This window comes from Solea senegalensis, linkage group LG16, assembly GCF_019176455.1.
Source record: "Solea senegalensis isolate Sse05_10M linkage group LG16, IFAPA_SoseM_1, whole genome shotgun sequence".
NCBI classification, from domain to species: domain Eukaryota; kingdom Metazoa; phylum Chordata; class Actinopteri; order Pleuronectiformes; family Soleidae; genus Solea; species Solea senegalensis.
Window position 1 is genome coordinate 16,274,160 of NC_058036.1, and position 20,152 is coordinate 16,294,311.

The following is a 20,152-nucleotide window of genomic DNA, read 5'->3' on the forward strand; positions in this document are numbered from 1 at the left end:
AGCCTTTTTCCCCACATTATATTACTATTCATTTCCATAACATTTCAGCATACATGAGAAGACAGAAGACTTTTACACCTCCTCTGGACTCACAGGACATTTCAGAGAGATAGTGGTTCTTAAACACATGTCCCCGTCCAGGTTCAAGTCTAAAACTCTGGCACTCTGGCAACAACCAAAAACTTCCACAAGCAAAGAGACAATGAACACAGTGCGACTCCATGCACAGTTGGGTCGAGCTATTGTTGTACAGTAGCTTGACTATGCCATTTAATTGGACTACTGTCCTTGTCCCAATGTAACACAAGCAGGTCATTAATCAGTTGACTGAACTGCGACTGGTTGTCATGTTTTTTGTTTTGGTTTTTATCTCAGAAAATTAAATTAAATAAATTGGTGGGTGATGCCACAATGCAGTGACACAGTAACAAGGTCACCGGTTAGAATCCTGGTTCCAGCTTTGGCCTTGCTGTGTAAAGTTCTCCAGTTTCCTCCTGCAGTCTAAAAACATGCAGTTTGGTGATTCTGGACACTCTCTGTCGACTGTAGGTGTGAATGTGAGTGTATCGACTCCCTCTGTGGGACTGAATCTGCTGCTGCCCTTTCGCTGACCTCACTGACTCGTCTCTACACGTCTGAGTGACTCAGGTGTGAGCGCCGTCCATTTGTTTCAATGAACTTAAAGGAACCCATTTTGGTTCAGGTACAGCCTGACAGACGAGCCAGGCACTCCCTGAACTCCAACTGTCTCACACCTCGCTGGCCTTTGTTACACGGCTGGGGTTGGTCTCTGTTCCACCTGCCTGTGTGTGTGTTCACTTTCTGGGCCTGAAGACACTGAAGACACAGTTCCCTGGATTTGTTATGTACACAACAGAGAGATGTTGCAAAGAACCTCTTCAGTTCTTTTTGCTGCTACTTGGAAACAATATAACATTACATGTCATTTAGCAGAAGAACCACAATATCAGGTGCTATAATACTGTGCAATAGAGAGTGACCGCATCTATTCCATCAGGAAGTGAAAGCAAAACTCGGATGTTAAATCTTGGGCCAGATCGCCTTGACCTGGTAACTTTTCCGTCTCCCTTTCCAGACACAGAACTCCTCGAAACGGACGAGACAAGACATGAATTAATGTGGAGAAAGTTCATGAACATTCCGGAGTCTGGCAGGTCACTTCAGGACCACGCAACTAACCTGACAACAACATGCAAAGGACTGAAACCGCGGTGTGTTTCTGGGGATGCAAATGAAACTAAACTGGGAAGAGATTGATCCTCAATGCTGCTTCTTTTTGAGGAAGTAAAAACAAACTAACAACATGTTAACAAAATGCACGACATAGTCCAATCTGCCGAAACTGTCTCAAATCAGAGGTCGTTCCTTGGCAGCGGCTGAATTTGTTGTCACGTTCACTGCAAACACACACATGACGATTAACGCTGCCCTTTTCTCTAACCGAAGGAAACAATGAGGTAAGAGGATCTCTTTGTTTTGTGGGATGCTCTCTGCTCGGCTCTGGCGGTTTACTCACCAAACCAGATTTTCTGGTCTCAAGTTCATTGCGACACCCACACAAACACATAGCCGCACATTCTAAAGCACATGTTTAAAGCCTTTAAGAACACATGCGTCCTGTCCTGCTCATGTCTCTGACGCTCCGTGTGTGCTGTCGTACGGTGAGCAGCTGGAACCCGTTAAAGGTTTCTCTGCGTACATATATATATATATATATCACACTCTATTAAAATAATGCCAATTAAAAAAGTGTCTCATTGTGATGTCATTCACACCATATGACGATGAGCTCAACCTGTCTCTAGTAATGTGGGATGAAAAGTGCTTCTTCACGGTGTCACAGATTAAATGACACAATGGGGAATCATTTTATTGTCTCTCTTGCTTAATTCTATTGTAGCTATGTCTTTTTTTTCCCCCTCTATCACACCAGACCAAATATTTGATGTTCTTTATCCTTCAAACAGTCGTAAGGTGTCTCTGTCTCTGTGTGTCTTGACACATGTCCTAAACACATGCAGACGACGGCTGAAAACAAAGGCCTTTTTGTGCGATGTCAGGATGTCAGTTTGCCGGCCAAACACCAGGTGAGTGCACATGTAGTTCTGTGCATGTTCTGTGACAGAGATTCATCTACATATTATTTGCCAGGACAAAAAAAACTCCCACAAGTGACAGATTTACTGGAGACCAGAAAGAAGTGTGACGTGAACCATCGGGGAGGGAGTGTGGAGAATGGATTACGTCGCTGGGAGGACAGTCTCAGATTTATACGTGGACACACTTGAGATACGCGTCTTTTCTTTCGTTCTGAATGAATCTACAATGTTTTCATTCATCGGCCTTTACCGAGAGCACCTTCCGGTTGGAATGAACACATCACTGGATCGTACAGCGTTAAACGTGCATGGCTGGTTTAGTTATAGATAATTGTGTGATAATTACAGCTACTGTGTAAAGGGAAGAGCTAATGGAAGAGCTAAGAGGGCAAACACCTGATCTGACACCGTCAGAAAAATGTACAATTTGAATAATTGAAATTTTAACATTTCTTGCCCTTGAAATAAATGTTGTTGGTTTTTTTTTGTTTTTTTTAATATAAATAAATAAATAAAAAAAACTTTCACGTGGGTGTGTGGAGTGATTTGTACACGTCTGCCAAGGTACACAAAAGCAGACAAACACGTCTCACAACAGACGCTACCAGTCATACTTGCCTCTCTGGCATTTCTGGATGATACTCGTTGAGGTCAAAGTGGCTGCAGATCCGCAGTTCGAGAAGTCAAACGTGCGGCAACTGCGACGTACCTTCGGTGGGCTTCTTATTGGGCAATTTGTCAAGTGTACATCAGGTTCCTGGAAAGAGGGAGGACATACTTTCGCAACTGCTAACATCCCCTGGCTTTAAAAGAGAGAAAAGAACACACACACACACACACACAGGCTTATTGAGCAATATTTAAAGCATGTTGTGTTCTGACCGGCAGTGCTTTGCATGACGGGAATCTATTGCATGTGAGGAAGAAAACTGGCTCCTTATCCCTGACCTATAAAGTGGGAGAATGAAGGACATAGAATACAGGCGGAAGAGAAGTGGGCCTATCTACGGACGACCTTTTGATCTTCACCGTGAGAATGAAAATATTGCCCGTTCGGAAGCTTTGGTTCAGGTTAAAGTTACATGTTTGGAGAACATGGATGGAGGAGAAGTGGACTCAGGACCATCCCTCTCACTGACTCAACACTCAACAACACACACACCCTTCCCCTTATGTTGTTTTTCAAGTGGCCCGAGAGGTCAACGAATATGATGGGAAACACAAATGGGAACAGACTCGAGCAGAGAGACACACATCTGCTTTTGAGGGCACACAACCACGCACGCACACACACATACTTGTGGTAACTGTCCCTGGTCACAGTCGTCCACCGCGCTGCCTACTGACCCACATTCCAGCCTGGTTGTGTCACTGGAGCTCAGCCAGGACTGTAGCAGCTACTGTCCATCTGATCATAATGAGGCTGTGGGTCCACCTCAGAAAAACCCCTTCAACAATCCTCTTGTCCCCCCCTGTCTGACTCTTTGTAACTCCCCCGTCTGTTGGCTCCTGCCCTCCCCTCAGGTACTCATCTCCAACCATTTGCTGATCTAGGTCAGTCTTCTGAGCTCAGTCTCTCGCTCCCTCTCTGTTTTGCTCGCCCTCCCCGTCCTAAAGCCAGTGTTACATAACAGTGATGATTCAGTTGGAACAGGCTGTGTATGTTTCTCCCGCTCTGGGTACATCTGGCCCCAGCTGACTCGTGTCAACCCTGGTGTTGTGCTTTTCGACCCTGAGACAGTCCCACAAATTGATAAAACGAAATAAAACAGGAAAGTTTGTCAAGCACAGGACCGATTAGTGTTTTTGAGCAGTAGTAGAACAGAATAGTAGTATCTGAGATGATTTTAGGGGGGTGCAGCCACGTCGTGTCGCGTCAGCAGAGCAGGCCTTTCAACTCGCCTGTCTAATCTGGAGCTAATCCTAATCCTGTTAGTGTAAACAGCACCGCCATCTGGGCCCACATACACCACGGCTGCGATTATAATGAATCCATCATAAGGTCTTCGTATTATCTCACTGCATGAGCCGTCACCAGCTCGCGCTCCACTCTCTGACGTGAGCTTATCGTGTGTGACACGGTCACGCCGTCGATAATTAGTCCACTCAAAACTGCTGCGTAACTTTTAAATTCAGACAAATGTCTGTTACACTAAAAACCCCCCTCTGTATTGCTCAGTATCTGTGTGTTTACATCTGGTGACATTACCACACTGCACACAGGAAGTGATTCATTTTATGTCGAGACAGATGGAGGCAACAGCGGCGTTAGGGCCAATAAAGTGAGACGACTGCAGTTTGACAGGATACGTTCTTCTTTCTCCTGCTCCCGTGCTGTTGCTGCTGCTGCTGTATACACACAAACGATCCCTCAGTCAGGTCTAATAGTATTGCTTGACAGAAGGACGCAGCATACAAATAATGTCACATTGGTTCTGTTCACGAAGACTAAACAGAGGCAGAATAATAACATCAAAAGTTATGCACTGCCGCTTTAAGTCGCCAATAAACAAGGGAACGGTCAACAAAGTGTGGGAAAAGAAAACTGTTATATTTTGTGACAACAGACATGAGTAGTCTACAGTCACAGGAGATGCATGAGGGAGGGTTAGCCGTGGAGAAGTAACCATGGAACCTGTTAATGGATAAGCAGGAGGAGAGAAAGGGTGTAGCGGGGGGGAGCAGTGACAACTGCTGTGTTGCCTTCACCCTGGAAACCCCCCCACACACACACTTACACATACAGGCAGAGAGGGTGAGGTGGCTTGTAAGTGAGTCATTAAACTTTAACTCCTTTGAGAATGATTAAGTGCACACTTATCTCTTATTTTAATCCCTTTCTTTCTCTTTTTGTGTGTGTGTGTGTGTTTGTTTTGCCTAGGATAGGAATGGGATCCAAGTATTCCATTAGAGATGATTTACTATCCCGGTGTTTCCCTGTCGTTTCACATGCGGGGGACCCACTGTGAAGACGGCAACCGTGCAAATATTATGTGCAACTCATTCACAGCCATAATATCTGTAAACACCTAATATAATCTGTGGTTGGCGAGTGAATAATCTCAAGGGGAAACACACAACACTAACGCTAATCTTAACACACAAAATGTATACATAATATATATTGACATTTTACATAAGAGTGCATATGTTTACTTATCTTTACGTTTACTTTTTATTATTCTTATACATTTCTATCCTGTTTTTCATGCTCTTTGAATGGGTGCAGCTCTAACACAAGAATTTCCCCTCGGGGATCAATATCAATAAAGTATTCTTATCCCGATGAAACTTTAAAATAAAAATACAATGATCTGAGACAAACACTGTTGCCACTGTGAAGAGTTTTAGAGCAGAGCTATTGCAGCTCTAACTGCCTGCTTTGTCAGCCAGCAGATGTTCCATTGTTCAGCTCTGTGGTGTAAGGTTGCTTCAGTTGAAGTTGGTGGGACACTTGCTGCATCTTTTGAATTTTAGTCCCATTGAGTGCCGTCACCACCACCAACCCCCTCCACAGAGGAGATTTACCCCTCCCCCTTATCCCCTTTAACCCCCTGCAGACCTCATGGTTGTTGCTCTACCACAAGTTACCCCCCCAGGCTCTGCATCAGCTAGGCACTCGCTAATCAGTAACCCCCAACAATACACACACACATACACACAGGTTTGCGCAGGTATCCTTTTAAGGACTTTCATTGACCTCTAACCCCAACCATAACTTAACCACAATTCAAATAAACTTAAAGGAATACTTCACCAATTTGCATTTAGCTTTGTATTACTAGCATTTTCATTTTTTGAAAAAAAATTTTTTCCAACCTCAGTTTCTCCTGAGTCGAGAAATATCTTCATTCTTTTTTGTCCAAGGCTTGAAACTGCAACGCTAATTACGCACTTTTTAGACCCACTCGTAAGAGGGCGGGACCTCATTCCCAGAATGTAAACCGTGTCTGCCATCTTTGCTAACAGTTACGCTAACAGGACCAAGTGTCACTGGTAACAAAGAAAAGAATGAAGATATTTCTCAACTCAGGGGAAACTGAGGTTGGGAAGCACAGTTTTTCAAAAATACTAACCCTATTCTAGTAATACAAATGTATCGGTGAAGTATTCCTTTTTCTAGTTCCACAGAAATTATCATGAGGACCAGGTTGTGGCCCCGGCAAGTGTTGTGTTTATGCCAGACAAAGGTCCCAAAGAGTCTGTTATCAGAGAGTCTGTGATGCCTGTGTTTGTCCTGCACAATGACAATTCTTTTCTCTTTTCAGGCCCCCACATCTGACTGTGACTGAGTGACCACCACTGTGGAACACATGCAATAATCCCTGTGCCCCGCTTCCCTTCGTCCCCTATTGGCCAGTGAGTGTGAAACTGAGAGAAGCTGTTGTGAGGCCTATAGGAAACACATGGGCAGCACTGACTTCCCGTTTTTGTGCTGAGCCCAGTGGAGGCAGGAAGTGGGAAGAACAACTGCTCTGTTCTTGTAGATTTCACAGAGATGCTGGTGCTCAGTCCACTGCCGTGCCCCTACACTTTTACACTGCAGAATTGGGACGACTGGGGTGGGGTGAACTGAGACTGTTGCCTGTCCAAAAGCCAATAACAACAAATCTAATTATGCCATTTGAGTGCAGTGTGGATGCTGTTAATGGTCTGTGATGAGACTCCAGGAAACGCCTTTTATGTGCCTCCTTTTTTACGATGTAGGTGAACGGCAGCTCTATGTCAGTAAGAGAAGGAAGACAGTTTGTGCGTGTGGGTTTCTTTGCACCTAATTTGAACCATTTTTGAGATAAACAAAAACTATTGTTTTGACGTCCAGAATCTTGATTTGACTGGTGCCAATGTCGACATTTTGCTAATGTTCTCTTATATGTGTCACCATTTATCGGCTATTTTTCTGTAAATTGGAACATAATTTTGTCATTAAGACCTAAAGCTAGCGAATGAGACGGAACTCTTTATGCAGCCAGCAGAGTCGCACCCCCCTGGTGGCTATTTAGTATATTCTTACTTCCTGGTTGACTTCACAGAGGAAACTGGAAGACTCCATCCATATTTTTTTAATCTACAGTCTGTGGTCAGGACCAGAAGTCTTCAAGCCCGATACTAAAGAGGCAGAACCTAATCATGATTATAGATTAAATGTGATTAAATTAAGATTAGGACTAAGATTAATTATTTGTGATTAAAGGTCCAGATATACTTCTGTGTGAACTGTGTCATCAACAAAGAGCGGGAGCTGTAGAATCGTTCTCTTATTCTTCGGTAAGAATGCGATCTATTCCCCACATCCAGACATGCACCACCACCCGATGGTGAAGTGGGATACTACAGGACCCTGACGCTCGAGTATACAGGCCTTGGTACAGTATATATACCAGAGCCTTAAGGTTAGGATTCACATTGTCCTAATGATGCAGTGTCCCAACAACATAGCTGTGTAAGACAGGGTACATGTTACATGTTAATAGATAATGCTTTGTTTAGATGAAATGTCCTCAGATGATCAGCTGTGCAACCCTGTGTGTGTGTGCTTAAAATAAGAAAGAGCTAAGGCCTAAAATCACGCAGAAGTAAGAACAAAGAACTTGGTGGTAGCACACATGGCCCAGCGGTTTACTTTGAAGGATTGATTAAGGCTATAATAGTCGTCCGCCTTGCCTCAAGCCTTCAGGCTGTGTTTGGGGGGGTGGAGTCTGATAAGGGGTAGATGAGGGGCAGTCCGGGCTGTTACCCTCTTTGTTCTGGCCCACTCCACTCATGCCTGCTTTTGTCTCCACCCACAGTTTTACCACTGAGGGAGCATTATCACTCCGTCTAGCACCAAAAAAGGGAGGAGGAGGGGGCGATGTTGCATTTTCTTTCTCTGCTCTCGTCTTTCTCTTTCTCGCTCGTCCTCCTTCAAGGTACATTTTGTATCTGCGAGGTTTCCAGGGCAACTGTAGGTACAGAGGAGATGCAGTCTCTCTCACTCTGCTTCTGTGCCTCTTTCTCTCTAGCATTTCCCGCCACTCCAGAGCACAGAGGGAGGGGAGTGGTGTCACAGCCGGTATGAAGAAAGGCTGGCTCCTCTGAGCCTCGCGCCAAATGCCGGCGTTATTCAAATCAGCTCAGTGGGTGCGGCCCAACTGTCTCCACGTCCTGTTAACCCCCTCAGAGCTGCAGACAGAGCACAAAGGCAGAGCTAGATGCAAGCGTGGGCTCAGTGGATTTCATACTCAGGCCTTTTTCAACATTTATATCCACAAAGCAGATGAAGATAGTGTGATAGCTATATGAGTTTTTGTCCTGGTTTTACTACAGGCTTTTCTCAGACTGGCTTTTGCTTAACTTTAACACATTTCACCAACGTTTCTTTGTGTTTCTTTCATTCTCTAATGGATTTTGAAGGTTGATTCCACTAAAAAATCACACGTCACAACATTTCACATTAATAACCAAAGGTTAAACTACTGTATACTTTCAAGGTTTTAGTGTACACAGTGAAGATTCATAATATTACAGTTTCTAAATCAACTTCCTGATAAGATCAACTTCAGTTTTCACTTCCTCTTTGTCTACAACACCAGAACATGAATGTGGCAGTGAGGGGTTTTCAGCAGTGCACAGTCGGCAGCTTATCCTTTACTACACTCTAGTGGCTGTGAGCATGAAATGCAAAAAAAAAAAGAAAAGAAAAAAGGATCACACCTGTGATGTGTGTTTAAATGTGTTTTAAAGAGACACAAAGTTTCCTTTACTTGTAATTTAGTTTGTTGAGAAACAAATACGTGGACAAAACCACAAAACTAATAAACTAATAAATGACAGAACTAATAGTTTTGCAGCACAGTCTCGAACACATACAACACAACGTTGTATCTCACTCACTGTCTCGTGAAATATGTTAATGTTGTGATGTAATCATGTTTAGTGTTCCACGTTCTGTCATGTCTCAATGAGTTCATGTTGTGTCTCAAGGGGAGAGGGAACTTGACTTGTAACCGGAAGGTCGCCGGTTCAAATCCCCACCCGGCCAAAAAGGGCTGGGGTACCCCTGAGCAAGGTACCCAACCCCCAATGCTCCCCGGGCGCCACTCAATGTGGCAGCCCACTGCTCCTACCTGTAGGATGGGTCAAAATGCAGAGGAATACTTTCCCTAAGGGGATTAATAAAAAAAAAACTAACTTTAAAGTCACTCATATCCAGTCTTGTCGGGCACTTCCTGTTTTATTTTGTACTCATCTTTCCCCTCTGTTTTCACATCCTGACTTCCTCCCTCTGTGCGATTTTTCCCTCCATCAAGATTGCCGACCCCGCCCCTCATTGGTTTCACCTGTGTTCCCCTACCTCATGTATAAATAGTCCTCGTCTCCCCGTGCCTTGCATCAGTTTGGTTTTGTCTGTCTTGTAAAAGTTAAGTATAGATTTTGATCTTCCTTGAGAATGTTTTTGTTGTTGTCCTTCTTATTGTGTTTTAAAGCCCAAACATTTCCTGGTTTTCCACAATTCCACTTGTTTGACCTGCACCTGAAATGCTCTAGTTTTGAGCTTTCAGACTTAGAAAGAGGGGAGGGAGAGGATGGCGTGGTGACGGCAAAGCTTTGTCAGCAGCAGCAGCAGTTGGTGTCATGAGAGAGTGATGGAGGAGTGTTGATTAAATGAACCACCTTGGTGTAAGAGTAGCTGTGATTGGAGCATGATTAATAGCGTGTGGTCTGCTGGCTTCTGTCCCCCATTTTCATTTCACCCCAACCGGTCGAGGCAGATGGCTGCACATGTGATTTTAACCTGCTTCTGTAGCACTTTGAGATTAAAAAAAAGAAAGAAGCAGTGTTTTATAAATAAAATGAATTATTATGGTCTGTATTTATATAGAGCTTTTCTAGTCTCGATGGGCTGCTTTACACGACATTCACATGCTGCAACATGGGGTTAAGTGTCTTGCTCAAGGTCGCATAAAGACTAGCAGAGCCTGGACTTGAACCCATGCCCTTCCACTGATCCACCGTGACTCAATCCTAACTTCTTACTTTTTTTTAATACTTTTAATTCTGTACATTTTATATCAGAAAATCACAGTTAATGTCATATACTTAAGTAATATTATAAAAACTGACTTCAACTTCTACAGAAGTCATTTCCTGACTGATACATGCAACACAGATGAGAGTGACAATATAAATGTATGTAAATTTACCTGTTACAGTCAGGTACATCAATCACCCTCTTGAATTAATACATTTAAAATCCATTATGGTTGTTTATAGAAACACAAAAAACCCTCCTGCTTTTAAGTCTCTGTTTGCTTTATTACTGTACAGCACTTTGGTCAACAATGTTGGATTGGATTCTGACGTCTTGCAGTGTTTATTATAATGATGATGGTTATTCTAACAGATGCAGTGATGCCCCCACATCTGACTGCGTCTCTATTATCTCTGCTCCTGCTCAGCATCGACTCCCCTGAATCCTTCCGTAGGTGACTAATGATCCGTCTGTTGCAGTTAAAGCGCCGCTAATAGGATTAATAATACGTTTATGTTCTTTAAAGCAAAACACACACACACACATACACACTTTCATCTTTTTCCATGCGTCACCTTGTCTCTTCCTCTGATTGATGATCGCCGTAATGCAGTCTTGTGTCCTCACAGCCAATTGGAGCAAGGATGTCCGTGTTCCAGCCCCTCTGACTCCCAGGCTGTTGCCTGGCAACCGTGATCTCTGCTTCATATTTCAGACCGTGGCAGGATTCTGCAGGGGGGTTTTTTTACACAAGGAGGATGCTCGAGGGGAGGAGGAGGAGAAGCAAATGACATGACATGGACTCTATTTCCCAGACTGCTGAGCAGGAACGTGAAGTTAAAAGCACACAGGGTTAATACTCTGAGTAATAACATCTTTTTTTTCATATGCATCACACTCTGCATCTCACACTTCCACTTTCTGTACATTTCAAGCATCGCGTCACAGCTGGGCTTCGACACGCTAGCCCGTTCTGTTCCGACCAATAGACTACGACAGTCATATGTCACATGCATTGAATAACATGCACTGCTGCAGCTCCACAGGGATAAGATGCTGAAAGGGTTAAGAAAGGGGGCAGGATGCAAAATGGCTTGAAGTCAATAGTGTGTGTGAGGAAAAGGGGAACACACACACACACACAGAGAGAGAGAGAAAGAGAGAGAGAGGGAGAGACAGGCACAGAGGAGCTGAGCTGGAAATATAAAACAGGTGATGGTTAAGATAAACAGCTTGAATAGAGTATTTCTCTGATGAACTGGCATCTTACTACTGCTCTGCCTTTTTAAGAGCGTTAAGTGCCTCCACTGCTGCAGTCAGACCGACACTCATCTCCTGAATGCACCAAGACTGGACTCAGAATTTTCACAAGAGTACGTAAAGGGACTTTGTGGGGAACTCCAGAGAGAGGAGGACAAAAGAAAAGGAAAGCCTTTTAGGACACAGGACACACTGGGACTCAGTGTGGTCCAGGCGAGGTAAGATGAATCTGAGCAACAGTCAGAATCTGACTGTCAGTGGACAGGATTTGACCAGAAATGGCAGCAGCAGCAGCAGTAATAATCTTACCCCCACCAGGAAACCTAAACCAGTGAGTATCTCTGCATCCTTTTATGTGCAGCATCCATCCACAGGTGTAGTTTCAGAGTCACAGTTTATTTCATGCGTAAGAATGGAAATGTCAATACTTCTGTTTCAATGCAGAAGTGACGTGATGAGTGACAGATGAGAGATGACAGATGCATAAACAGCAAGGGGGGGGTGGGTTTCCAAGTTTACTACGTACTGATCACTGCCTTCAGCAAATGGAAGGAAAGTTGTAGTGAGGTGAAACTGAGTACAGCGGCTCAGAGAGCCATTGTTGTCGGCTGGAAACTGAGCAGCAGCAGATTAAAAAGGGTCTCATTACAGATCGGGTGGACAGTTTTGTGTCGGTGGCTTCATTTGTATTCATTACAAGAGACGATGGTTCAAATTACCGAAAACATACAGTGACTGAGACCTCAGGCCTTGACAGGATGCGGGGAGTCCTAAGTCTTACTCTCTTATGTCACTGAATGATTGTTTGATACTATAGAAGTCATTTTTTCTTCAGTTTTATTATTATTATTTTTGACTCTTTATATAATTAAAGTCATAGCTTTGGCCTACTCTTGCTGCTCCAGCTTCCAAGTCGCTAACAGGTGTCAGCCACTCTGGTATGTGTGCCTGCACTATCACAGTGTTCCAGGGGAAAGTATGTCACATCCCACTGTCACTTCTCTCCCGACACATCGTCTCACTCAGCTGTTGGAGGCATATAAGGCACTGGCAATAACCTCTTAAATAAATGATGTACTCACAAGGAAACTGTGCAAATCAGCAAAGTCGGTGCAGTGCAGTGTATGAATAATGTAAAGCAACGTAGGTGGAAGAGTTTAAAATAAAACTTCTTTTCATATATCCAGCCCAAGCCGGAGAATGCCATCACCATCGCTGTGTCAGCTCGAGTCCTCTTCAACATGGAGAGGGAGCAGCAGATCTATGTACAGCAGGGCATGGAGGATTACATCAAGTATCAAGTGGAGCATGAAACGGAGCCTTTCAGACCCGGACCTGCCTTCTCCTTTGTCAAGGTCAGAGCCCACACACACACACACACACACACGCACACACACACACACAGTATACATACATATAGATGTGGAGTGACTCCATGGTGTTAGTGTTATGTGCTGGGTCGTTTCTCTCGAGGCCCTGAAGACTAATGAGGATTAAGTGAGGACAGTCATAAACATAATGCTTTCCCTAAATGTACAAAGACACACAGCTTATATAAGACATGAACATACACACACACACACACACACTCACCGAGTTGTTTGGCTGTGTTTCCAGGCACTAGAAGCTGTGAACACTCAACTGAGGGAGCTTTACCCCGAGGACGAGGAGCTGTTTGACGTTGTGCTCATGACCAATAACCACGCATACGTCGGCCTCAGACTCATCAATACCATCAATCATCATCGTGAGTTCTGCTTCCTACTTGTGAAACATCCCATGGTCTTTTTTCCCTGTTCAGTTTGTTGTGGATAACCATCACTGAAGGGCATTTTCATACCCTACGTGTGGAAAGTTTGACCTCTGATGGGAAATGATATCACACAATACACAAGACCACAAACTTGAAAGAAAAGCAGTTCTGTGCCGCAGATGCACCAATGGTAAATTGCCATGGGAATAAAACACAACTCCTTATATGGACATCATGTGTAATAATTTTTTTTTTCATCTTCTCATATGTTGTGATTCATTTTATATTGCGTTTTTAGCTGTGATGTAAAGTAGCAATAATTGTGTGACAAAATAGATTTTCTGTTCATAAAAACGAGCCTTGAGAACTTTGATTGTGACATATTTCAAATTTCACAAATATAATCCAATTTTAAACATTTTGAGTACTTTTTGCACAGGTGTGTTTATATGAAAATGAACTGCTTTCCTGTGGTTTCTCTTGATTCCCACTCTGTGGGTGACTTAATGACCCAGTGTCCCTCCCGAGGTTACACACACACTGAATGCTCTGTTGACACAGGAAGAAGACAAAACAGACACACAGTCAAAGAGAAAGGACAGAATTCTCAAATCTCAGCGTTTGACTTTTTTCAATTCTGACTTTAATCTGAGAATTCTGACTACATATATGTGTGTGTGTATATATGTATGTATATATATATATATATATATATATATATATATATGTGTATATATATCTACGTATATATACATGTACGTTTTTCTTTTTCCATATTCTGTTACTGCTTTTCTGTTGCGTTATTATTGATCCCATTTACACCTGTGAGTTTCTTCTTAGTTTGTCCTAGTACGCTTTCCATAGTTGTTACGTCACATCCTCGTAACGACAAGGTGCTTGATTCTGAGATACATGATGGAGCTAAACTGTATGCTAGCCGTGTGCGTTCACGCAGAAACGTGAGTTTAACTGCCTTGTTGGACAGCGAGTACTGTTACTATAAGTCACTAGTCTTGTTTTATTGCTTTTTTTAACTGTTGTATGTTCGCCACTTTAACTATATTTATTCAGAAATGCGCGCTTTGTTTCACTCGCCGTTAAATGGCATCTGGTCGTTTCGAGTACTGCAGTTATTTATTTGTCCGCTAGATGGCGACATTGACCACGAAGTCGATTATTTTGGCTAGTTACTCTGGGATGATAGTTTTCATTCATTTTAATGTTGTCAAAGCCAGTTAAACTGATAATTATCCCAGGATGTTAAATCTATAATCTAACTTCAATTGTATATTTTTTGATAATTATTTAAGGTTTATAATCACATGTTACTAATGTGTATAGTAGTAGATTATGATGACAATAATACTACTACAATATATAATACTTTATTTCTTTTTTTCATTTCCTGAAGGACCACACACACATGTCATTAAAAAGAATATTAATACAGGAGTACCCACTCTGTCACAGTTACCGTTCCTAATTGTTTTTGTTGCCTTCAGTCACTCATATAATCACTGTTTGTAGTCATCATTGTGTATTTAACTGTGATAGTATATGCTGTATTGTTGATGTTTGTCAATGCTGTTAGACTCTCTGCCACATTATTTGTTTTAGTTTTTAAAACAAGGGACAAGGACTGCAAATTAGCCAAGGCTTGATGTCTGTTTGTTTGGCAGTGACAATTAATTCAAACAAATAAATCTTAAGCACTTACTTTGCCTGATTATCCACTGAGATTATGCATGTTTACTGAGTTTTTGCTTCCTTATCTCTGCAGAGCTGTTTATTGAGCGCTTCTGTATGACAGGCGGGAACAGTCCTATAGGCTACTTGAAGGCCTACCACGCTAACCTGTACCTGTCTGCTGACTCGGGCAAAGTTCGAGAAGCTTTGGAAGAAGGTCAGTACAAAAGGAGTGAGGCTACGTGGACACTGAGAGTGACGTTCCTTGATGTGTGCTAACCACAGAACGTTTGTCCGTGTGTGTGTAACACTGTCCACGAACCAGGGATAGCAGCAGCCACCATGTTCACCCCAGAGAAGATGACGGAGGTGTCGGAGACGCAGCTGCGCGTCGCTTTCGATGGTGACGCCGTCCTCTTCTCCGATGAGTCCGAGCGCATCTACAAGGCCCACGGCCTGGACAAGTTCTTTGAGCACGAGAAGACCCATGAGAACAAGCCTCTGGATCATGTATGATACACAGTGACAGTTATCACACTGCTCATGGAAATGTAGTGCATTTGGTTCATTCAAATTGAGGATGTATAGCCGACCGTCACTAACACAGTACATCTATCATTCTACAGGGGCCTCTGAAGGGCTTCCTGGAGGCGCTCGGTAAACTGCAGAAAAAATTTTATGGCAAAGGCCAGCGCATGGACTGCCCCATACGGACCTACCTGGTGACGGCTCGCAGTGCAGCCAGTTCTGGCACCAGGGCCCTAAAAACTCTGCGCTCATGGGGTCTGGAGATCGACGAGGCTCTCTTCCTGGCGGGCGCACCCAAGGGCCCCATGCTGGAGAAGATCCGGCCGCATATTTTCTTCGATGACCAGATGTTCCATGTGGAAGGGGCCGCAGAGATGGGGACAGTGGCATGTCACGTGCCCTATGGAATCGCTCAGAGAGTAACCAAGAGAGGAACCGTGGACAAACAGACCTTTTCAGCACCCAAGTGACCTGAGCACCAGACAGAAGACTGAAGGGACGTCAGTCTTTTCATTTCATCCCCAAACTAAAAACCCCTTGCTTAGAAAGCAACGGAGGGGGTTGCCATTCTAGCATATCATTATTTATTCACTAACAGAATCATAGATAATACTTTATATACTTTATAAAATGCATAAATTAGTCATAACCCTTAAATGTAATAATTTTTAGGGTTACCAATTTATTTAAAATCAGCCAAAGGGATTAATCAAACAATAACAATTTGTGCCAGTAGTTACAAATACAAACCCTTTACCCTTTAAAGATTGCCCTTCATGAAATTGGTACTCGTTTTGCACCAATTTGCCCGTTTGTCTTGAAAATGTATTCTATTTGTAGTCGAAACCTTACCTCATTCCAGCAGTATCCTGTATCCTTGTCTGCACTGGAGTACGTTTATGCATGCAAAGTCATGTAATCCTCTGAAAACTAACTAAGCCAGTAACTACCACAAATTAGCTCACTTTGGGGAAACACTGAGGAGGAAAGAAGGATAATGATAAACTGGATGTTGTTGGAGTTTTTCGGCTCAGGAAGATGCCAGTACAGTAATGCAACTTGAACATGAGCCAAACTGCTGTGGAAGAAGAAGAAGAAGAAGCTGTGCTCCGGAGCTGCACTTGCATTTGGATTTATAGTTTTACCACTTTTACTGCTTGTGTTTTAAAACTGGTGCCTTTTTCTCATTGAGACTTTTCTTGTCTGGCTGGTGTATTGTTGTTGTCTTACATGTGGCTTTTGGATCAGTACATATGAATGTATTTAAAAGATAGCAAATTTAAAGAACATATACTTTATATTAATTTAATAATTTGTCTCGTGTATCATATTTAATATTTATCGTCATCTGACATATGCAATGTCCTTCCAGCTCAGCTATTGTCCCTCAAGTGCCCAAGGTTCAGTCTGTCCCTACTTGTTGCCTGCATGTCTGTCTTATTGCTGTTGTTGTTGCACGAGTGTGAAGCAACCTGTAATGTGTCTGGGAGAACCTGTGGAAACAAACCTTTGTGTTACAAGAATAAAGGAAAAAAATGTATTTTAAAAAGTAAAAAAAAATGTTGGCTTTGCTCCTAACATCTCAGCTGGATTATTTTAATTCTCTATATGTGATAGGGAAAAAAGACAGTGCCAAAATCCTGACTAAGAGATGCCCCTAAACTTTGGAACAATTGACCCACGGAAATGAAATCTGCCTCAACCATCGAGCATTTCAAATCCCTTTTAAAGACCTCCAACTCTTCTCCTTGGCTTTCACTTCAGGGTAAGAATACTTCTACTTTTTACCATTTATTATTTATATAATATATAATAATATTTATTGTTATGTTTTGTAAATTTTATGTTTGTAGGTCACACATTCAGGCTTTTAAAAATGTGTGTTTTTGTGTCTTATGTGTTGAGTCAAGTAACGTTTAACAAAAAAAAAAAAAAAAGCTCAAATGCTCAAAATTATAGAGAGACTAGTAAGAGACCTTGGATGGATATTCACAGAGACCAAAATGATTATCCTTCCTTACAGCAGGTGGAGACAAAGACCAAAGTACATTTTGTCAAACAGCTGACATCTTCAACACAAATGATTAACCCTGTGACTGTGTGTCAATGTGTTCCCCAGGGGCCTCCAACTAACCATAACACTTTAAAGATATAACAGTCAAACATCAAAAACAGTCTTTAACTTCAGCTGATGACAAAGGTGCGCTCAGGTCAAGAAGGTTTTTATGTGTCCTTGCGGCATTGTGGCTTAGAACTTTCGTTTTTTTGGAAAGCCGACAAGTAAATCACTTCACACGTCAGAGTAGAATAAATGAAAGGTGAATAAACTGCAGTTTCGCTGAAATGCAACTTCATCTAAACTCAGGCACAGCACAGCCTAGACCTCAAAGTGCTCATTGCACAACCCAAACAGATCTGATGAAAATGTAATCTTCATTTCATTTTCACCAACTATATAAACACACCTGAGCAAAAAGTGCTCAAAATGTTTAAAATCAAATTGAATTTGTGAAATTTGGAAAACCTCGTAGTTCAAAGTTCACTCGGGTCACTTGTATGATCAAAAACCTAAAGAAAAACTCTATGTTGTGACTTCTGTTATATCACAACTAAAAATGCGATATGAAATGACTCACGGTGCAAAAAACTATTTTTTTTAAAGCCTAAATATGTGACCTATTAACACAACATCTGTAAAAACAACAGTAAAACAGTAAAATAATAAATGGTAAAAAAAAAAGAGTCAGGTAGAATTGTCCTGGTTTCACTATTCTTCTCCTGATGTGAAAGCCAAGCTTTCACATAGGTCTTTAAAAGGGATTTTAATGCAACACCTAAAGGTCAAAAACGCTTTCCTCTTATAGGTTTCGTTTTTTCCGAAGTGATTCTTGTTATTGCTGACGCACAACAGTGCCCTAAATCCAGGCAAATATGTTCAATATAATTGCATTTACCCGCCCTGTGTATTATTAAACATCACATGCAAACAAACTAGTTTCACCTCAAGTGACAACTCCCAAAGCTGGCGTGGAAAACCTCCTCGTTAAAATTATGGACATCAAACACCTTAAAGATTGTAGCAGACAAACAGAGAAAAGTTGGCGTTCCAGGCGGACAACAACTCCAAGCCTGTGACCATCAGTGGGCAGCTTGGTCTAAGACCCGCCCATGGTCAGAATCAATGCAAAGAACTATTTTCTCAGAACAGAATTCTGAGAAAAAAAGTCAGAGATTAAAGAATTCTGACTTTTTTCTTCTCCGAATTTTGAGATCAAAGTCAGAATCAAATTCAAAAATATAGAATTTAGAATTTGAAAATAATAAAAATAATAATAGATACTACAATAGATAAAAGTAATAATAACAACAAGAAAACATTATTTGTATAGCAACTTCCATACTGTACAAGGATTGCAGCTCAAAGTGCTTCGTGATAAAAGGAAAATAACATTTAAAAGGCAAATAAATGGTGGAATGAAAAGGAAAAGTCAAAAAGTAAAAAAAAACCCTGTTTTAACTTTAAAATAAACTATATAAAACACAACACAGGGTGGAATAAAAAGGAGCTAAAGTTTAAGGCTTAAGTTTTAAGTCTTTTATATCTACCCTGATATCTAAGGGTAGTGTGTTCCAAAGTATAAGGGCATAAGTAACAAAGGCGGCATCCCCAATTATCTTTCAATAAACCAGCAGCAGACGATCGCAGTATTCTTTGCGGTACATAGCTAACAAGGGAGTTGGCAGCTTAGCTTGGCCCACAAAGTGCTTTGTATACAAGGAGGAGGAGGAGCTTAAAGTCAACTCTAAATGTTACAGAGAGCCAGTGTATGGCAGCTAAGACTGGACTCATATGCTCTCTCTTCCTGGTTGTGGTTAATAAACGAGCAGCAGAGTTTTGGAGAAGCTGAAGTCTCTCAGTGAAAAGTACATTACAATAGTCAAGTCTGCTTGAGTCTGCTTGTTTTTCAGCATCTCTTTCGTTTATAAATGGTCACACTTTAGCAACATTTCTAAGGTGGAAGAATGATGTCTATGTTAACGTGGGACAGGAAACTAAGATTTGGATCCAATATAATGCCCAGACTTGTAACCTCAGACTTAATTCTGGAAGCTAATTTCCCCAATTAGAGGACGACATCTCCCTTTTTGTTTTGGGGCTAATTTACAGGATTACTGTTTCGTCTTCGTTTAGCTTTAAGAAGATATCGCTCATCCATTTGTTCACTGGATGACCGGATTATTTGTTATGATGTGGACATTTAATGTGCACAAGTGGGGGTGGAAGCTTGAGCATGTTTGCTTGTCCAATCTGTAGCCATGTCCCATTTAAGAGACTGGACCATGGACTGAATCCTACGGAGTGTGGATTTGTCAGCCTGACAAACTATACTACGGAAGCGCATTGCATTCACTTGAAAAAAAAATGTTTGGTTTGTTGTGGTTAACAAAGAAACACGGCAGCCATGCGGTCAAAACGCTATCTTTGATTCTGCCATCTTGTTGTAGTTTCTTCACACACTGTATATAGTCACATTTAATAGATATTGTTGTTTAAATCTTTGATGTCTTTTTAATAAATGTTTTCTAAAATATACAGTCTGGTCTGATTAATATTGCCAAGTGTATATTGCCAACCTCTTCCCTGTAGAACTCCAATCCCTCAATTCACCTAACTATTGATTTATCAATTATTAATTTAATCATTAATCATAATCCAAATTGTTAATTGGCTTAACTCATGAGACTGTTTTAGAGGTTATGAATTAATGGTTCATTCAGAACCGATTGTTCTCC

The 20,152-nt window shown here is 41.9% G+C and overlaps 1 protein-coding gene across 2 annotated transcripts; it reads left to right on the top strand.

The window, feature by feature from the left end:
* Positions 1-11,292: 11,292 nt before the first annotated feature.
* LOC122782524 (cytosolic 5'-nucleotidase 1A-like) lies at positions 11,293-16,885 on the top strand. 2 transcript variants are annotated; one of them, XM_044046870.1, is made up of 6 exons: positions 11,293-11,722; positions 12,579-12,746; positions 13,009-13,138; positions 14,925-15,047; positions 15,156-15,340; positions 15,457-16,885. In XM_044046870.1, exons 1-6 carry the CDS (start codon positions 11,615-11,617, stop codon positions 15,826-15,828), a joined length of 1,086 nt encoding a protein of 361 aa, XP_043902805.1. In that variant the 5' UTR covers positions 11,293-11,614; the 3' UTR covers positions 15,829-16,885. The 2 variants fall into 2 exon arrangements, with proteins under 2 accessions (XP_043902805.1, XP_043902806.1); XM_044046871.1 differs by having other exon boundaries at positions 11,293-11,609.
* The last annotated feature ends 3,267 nt before the right edge of the window (positions 16,886-20,152 follow it).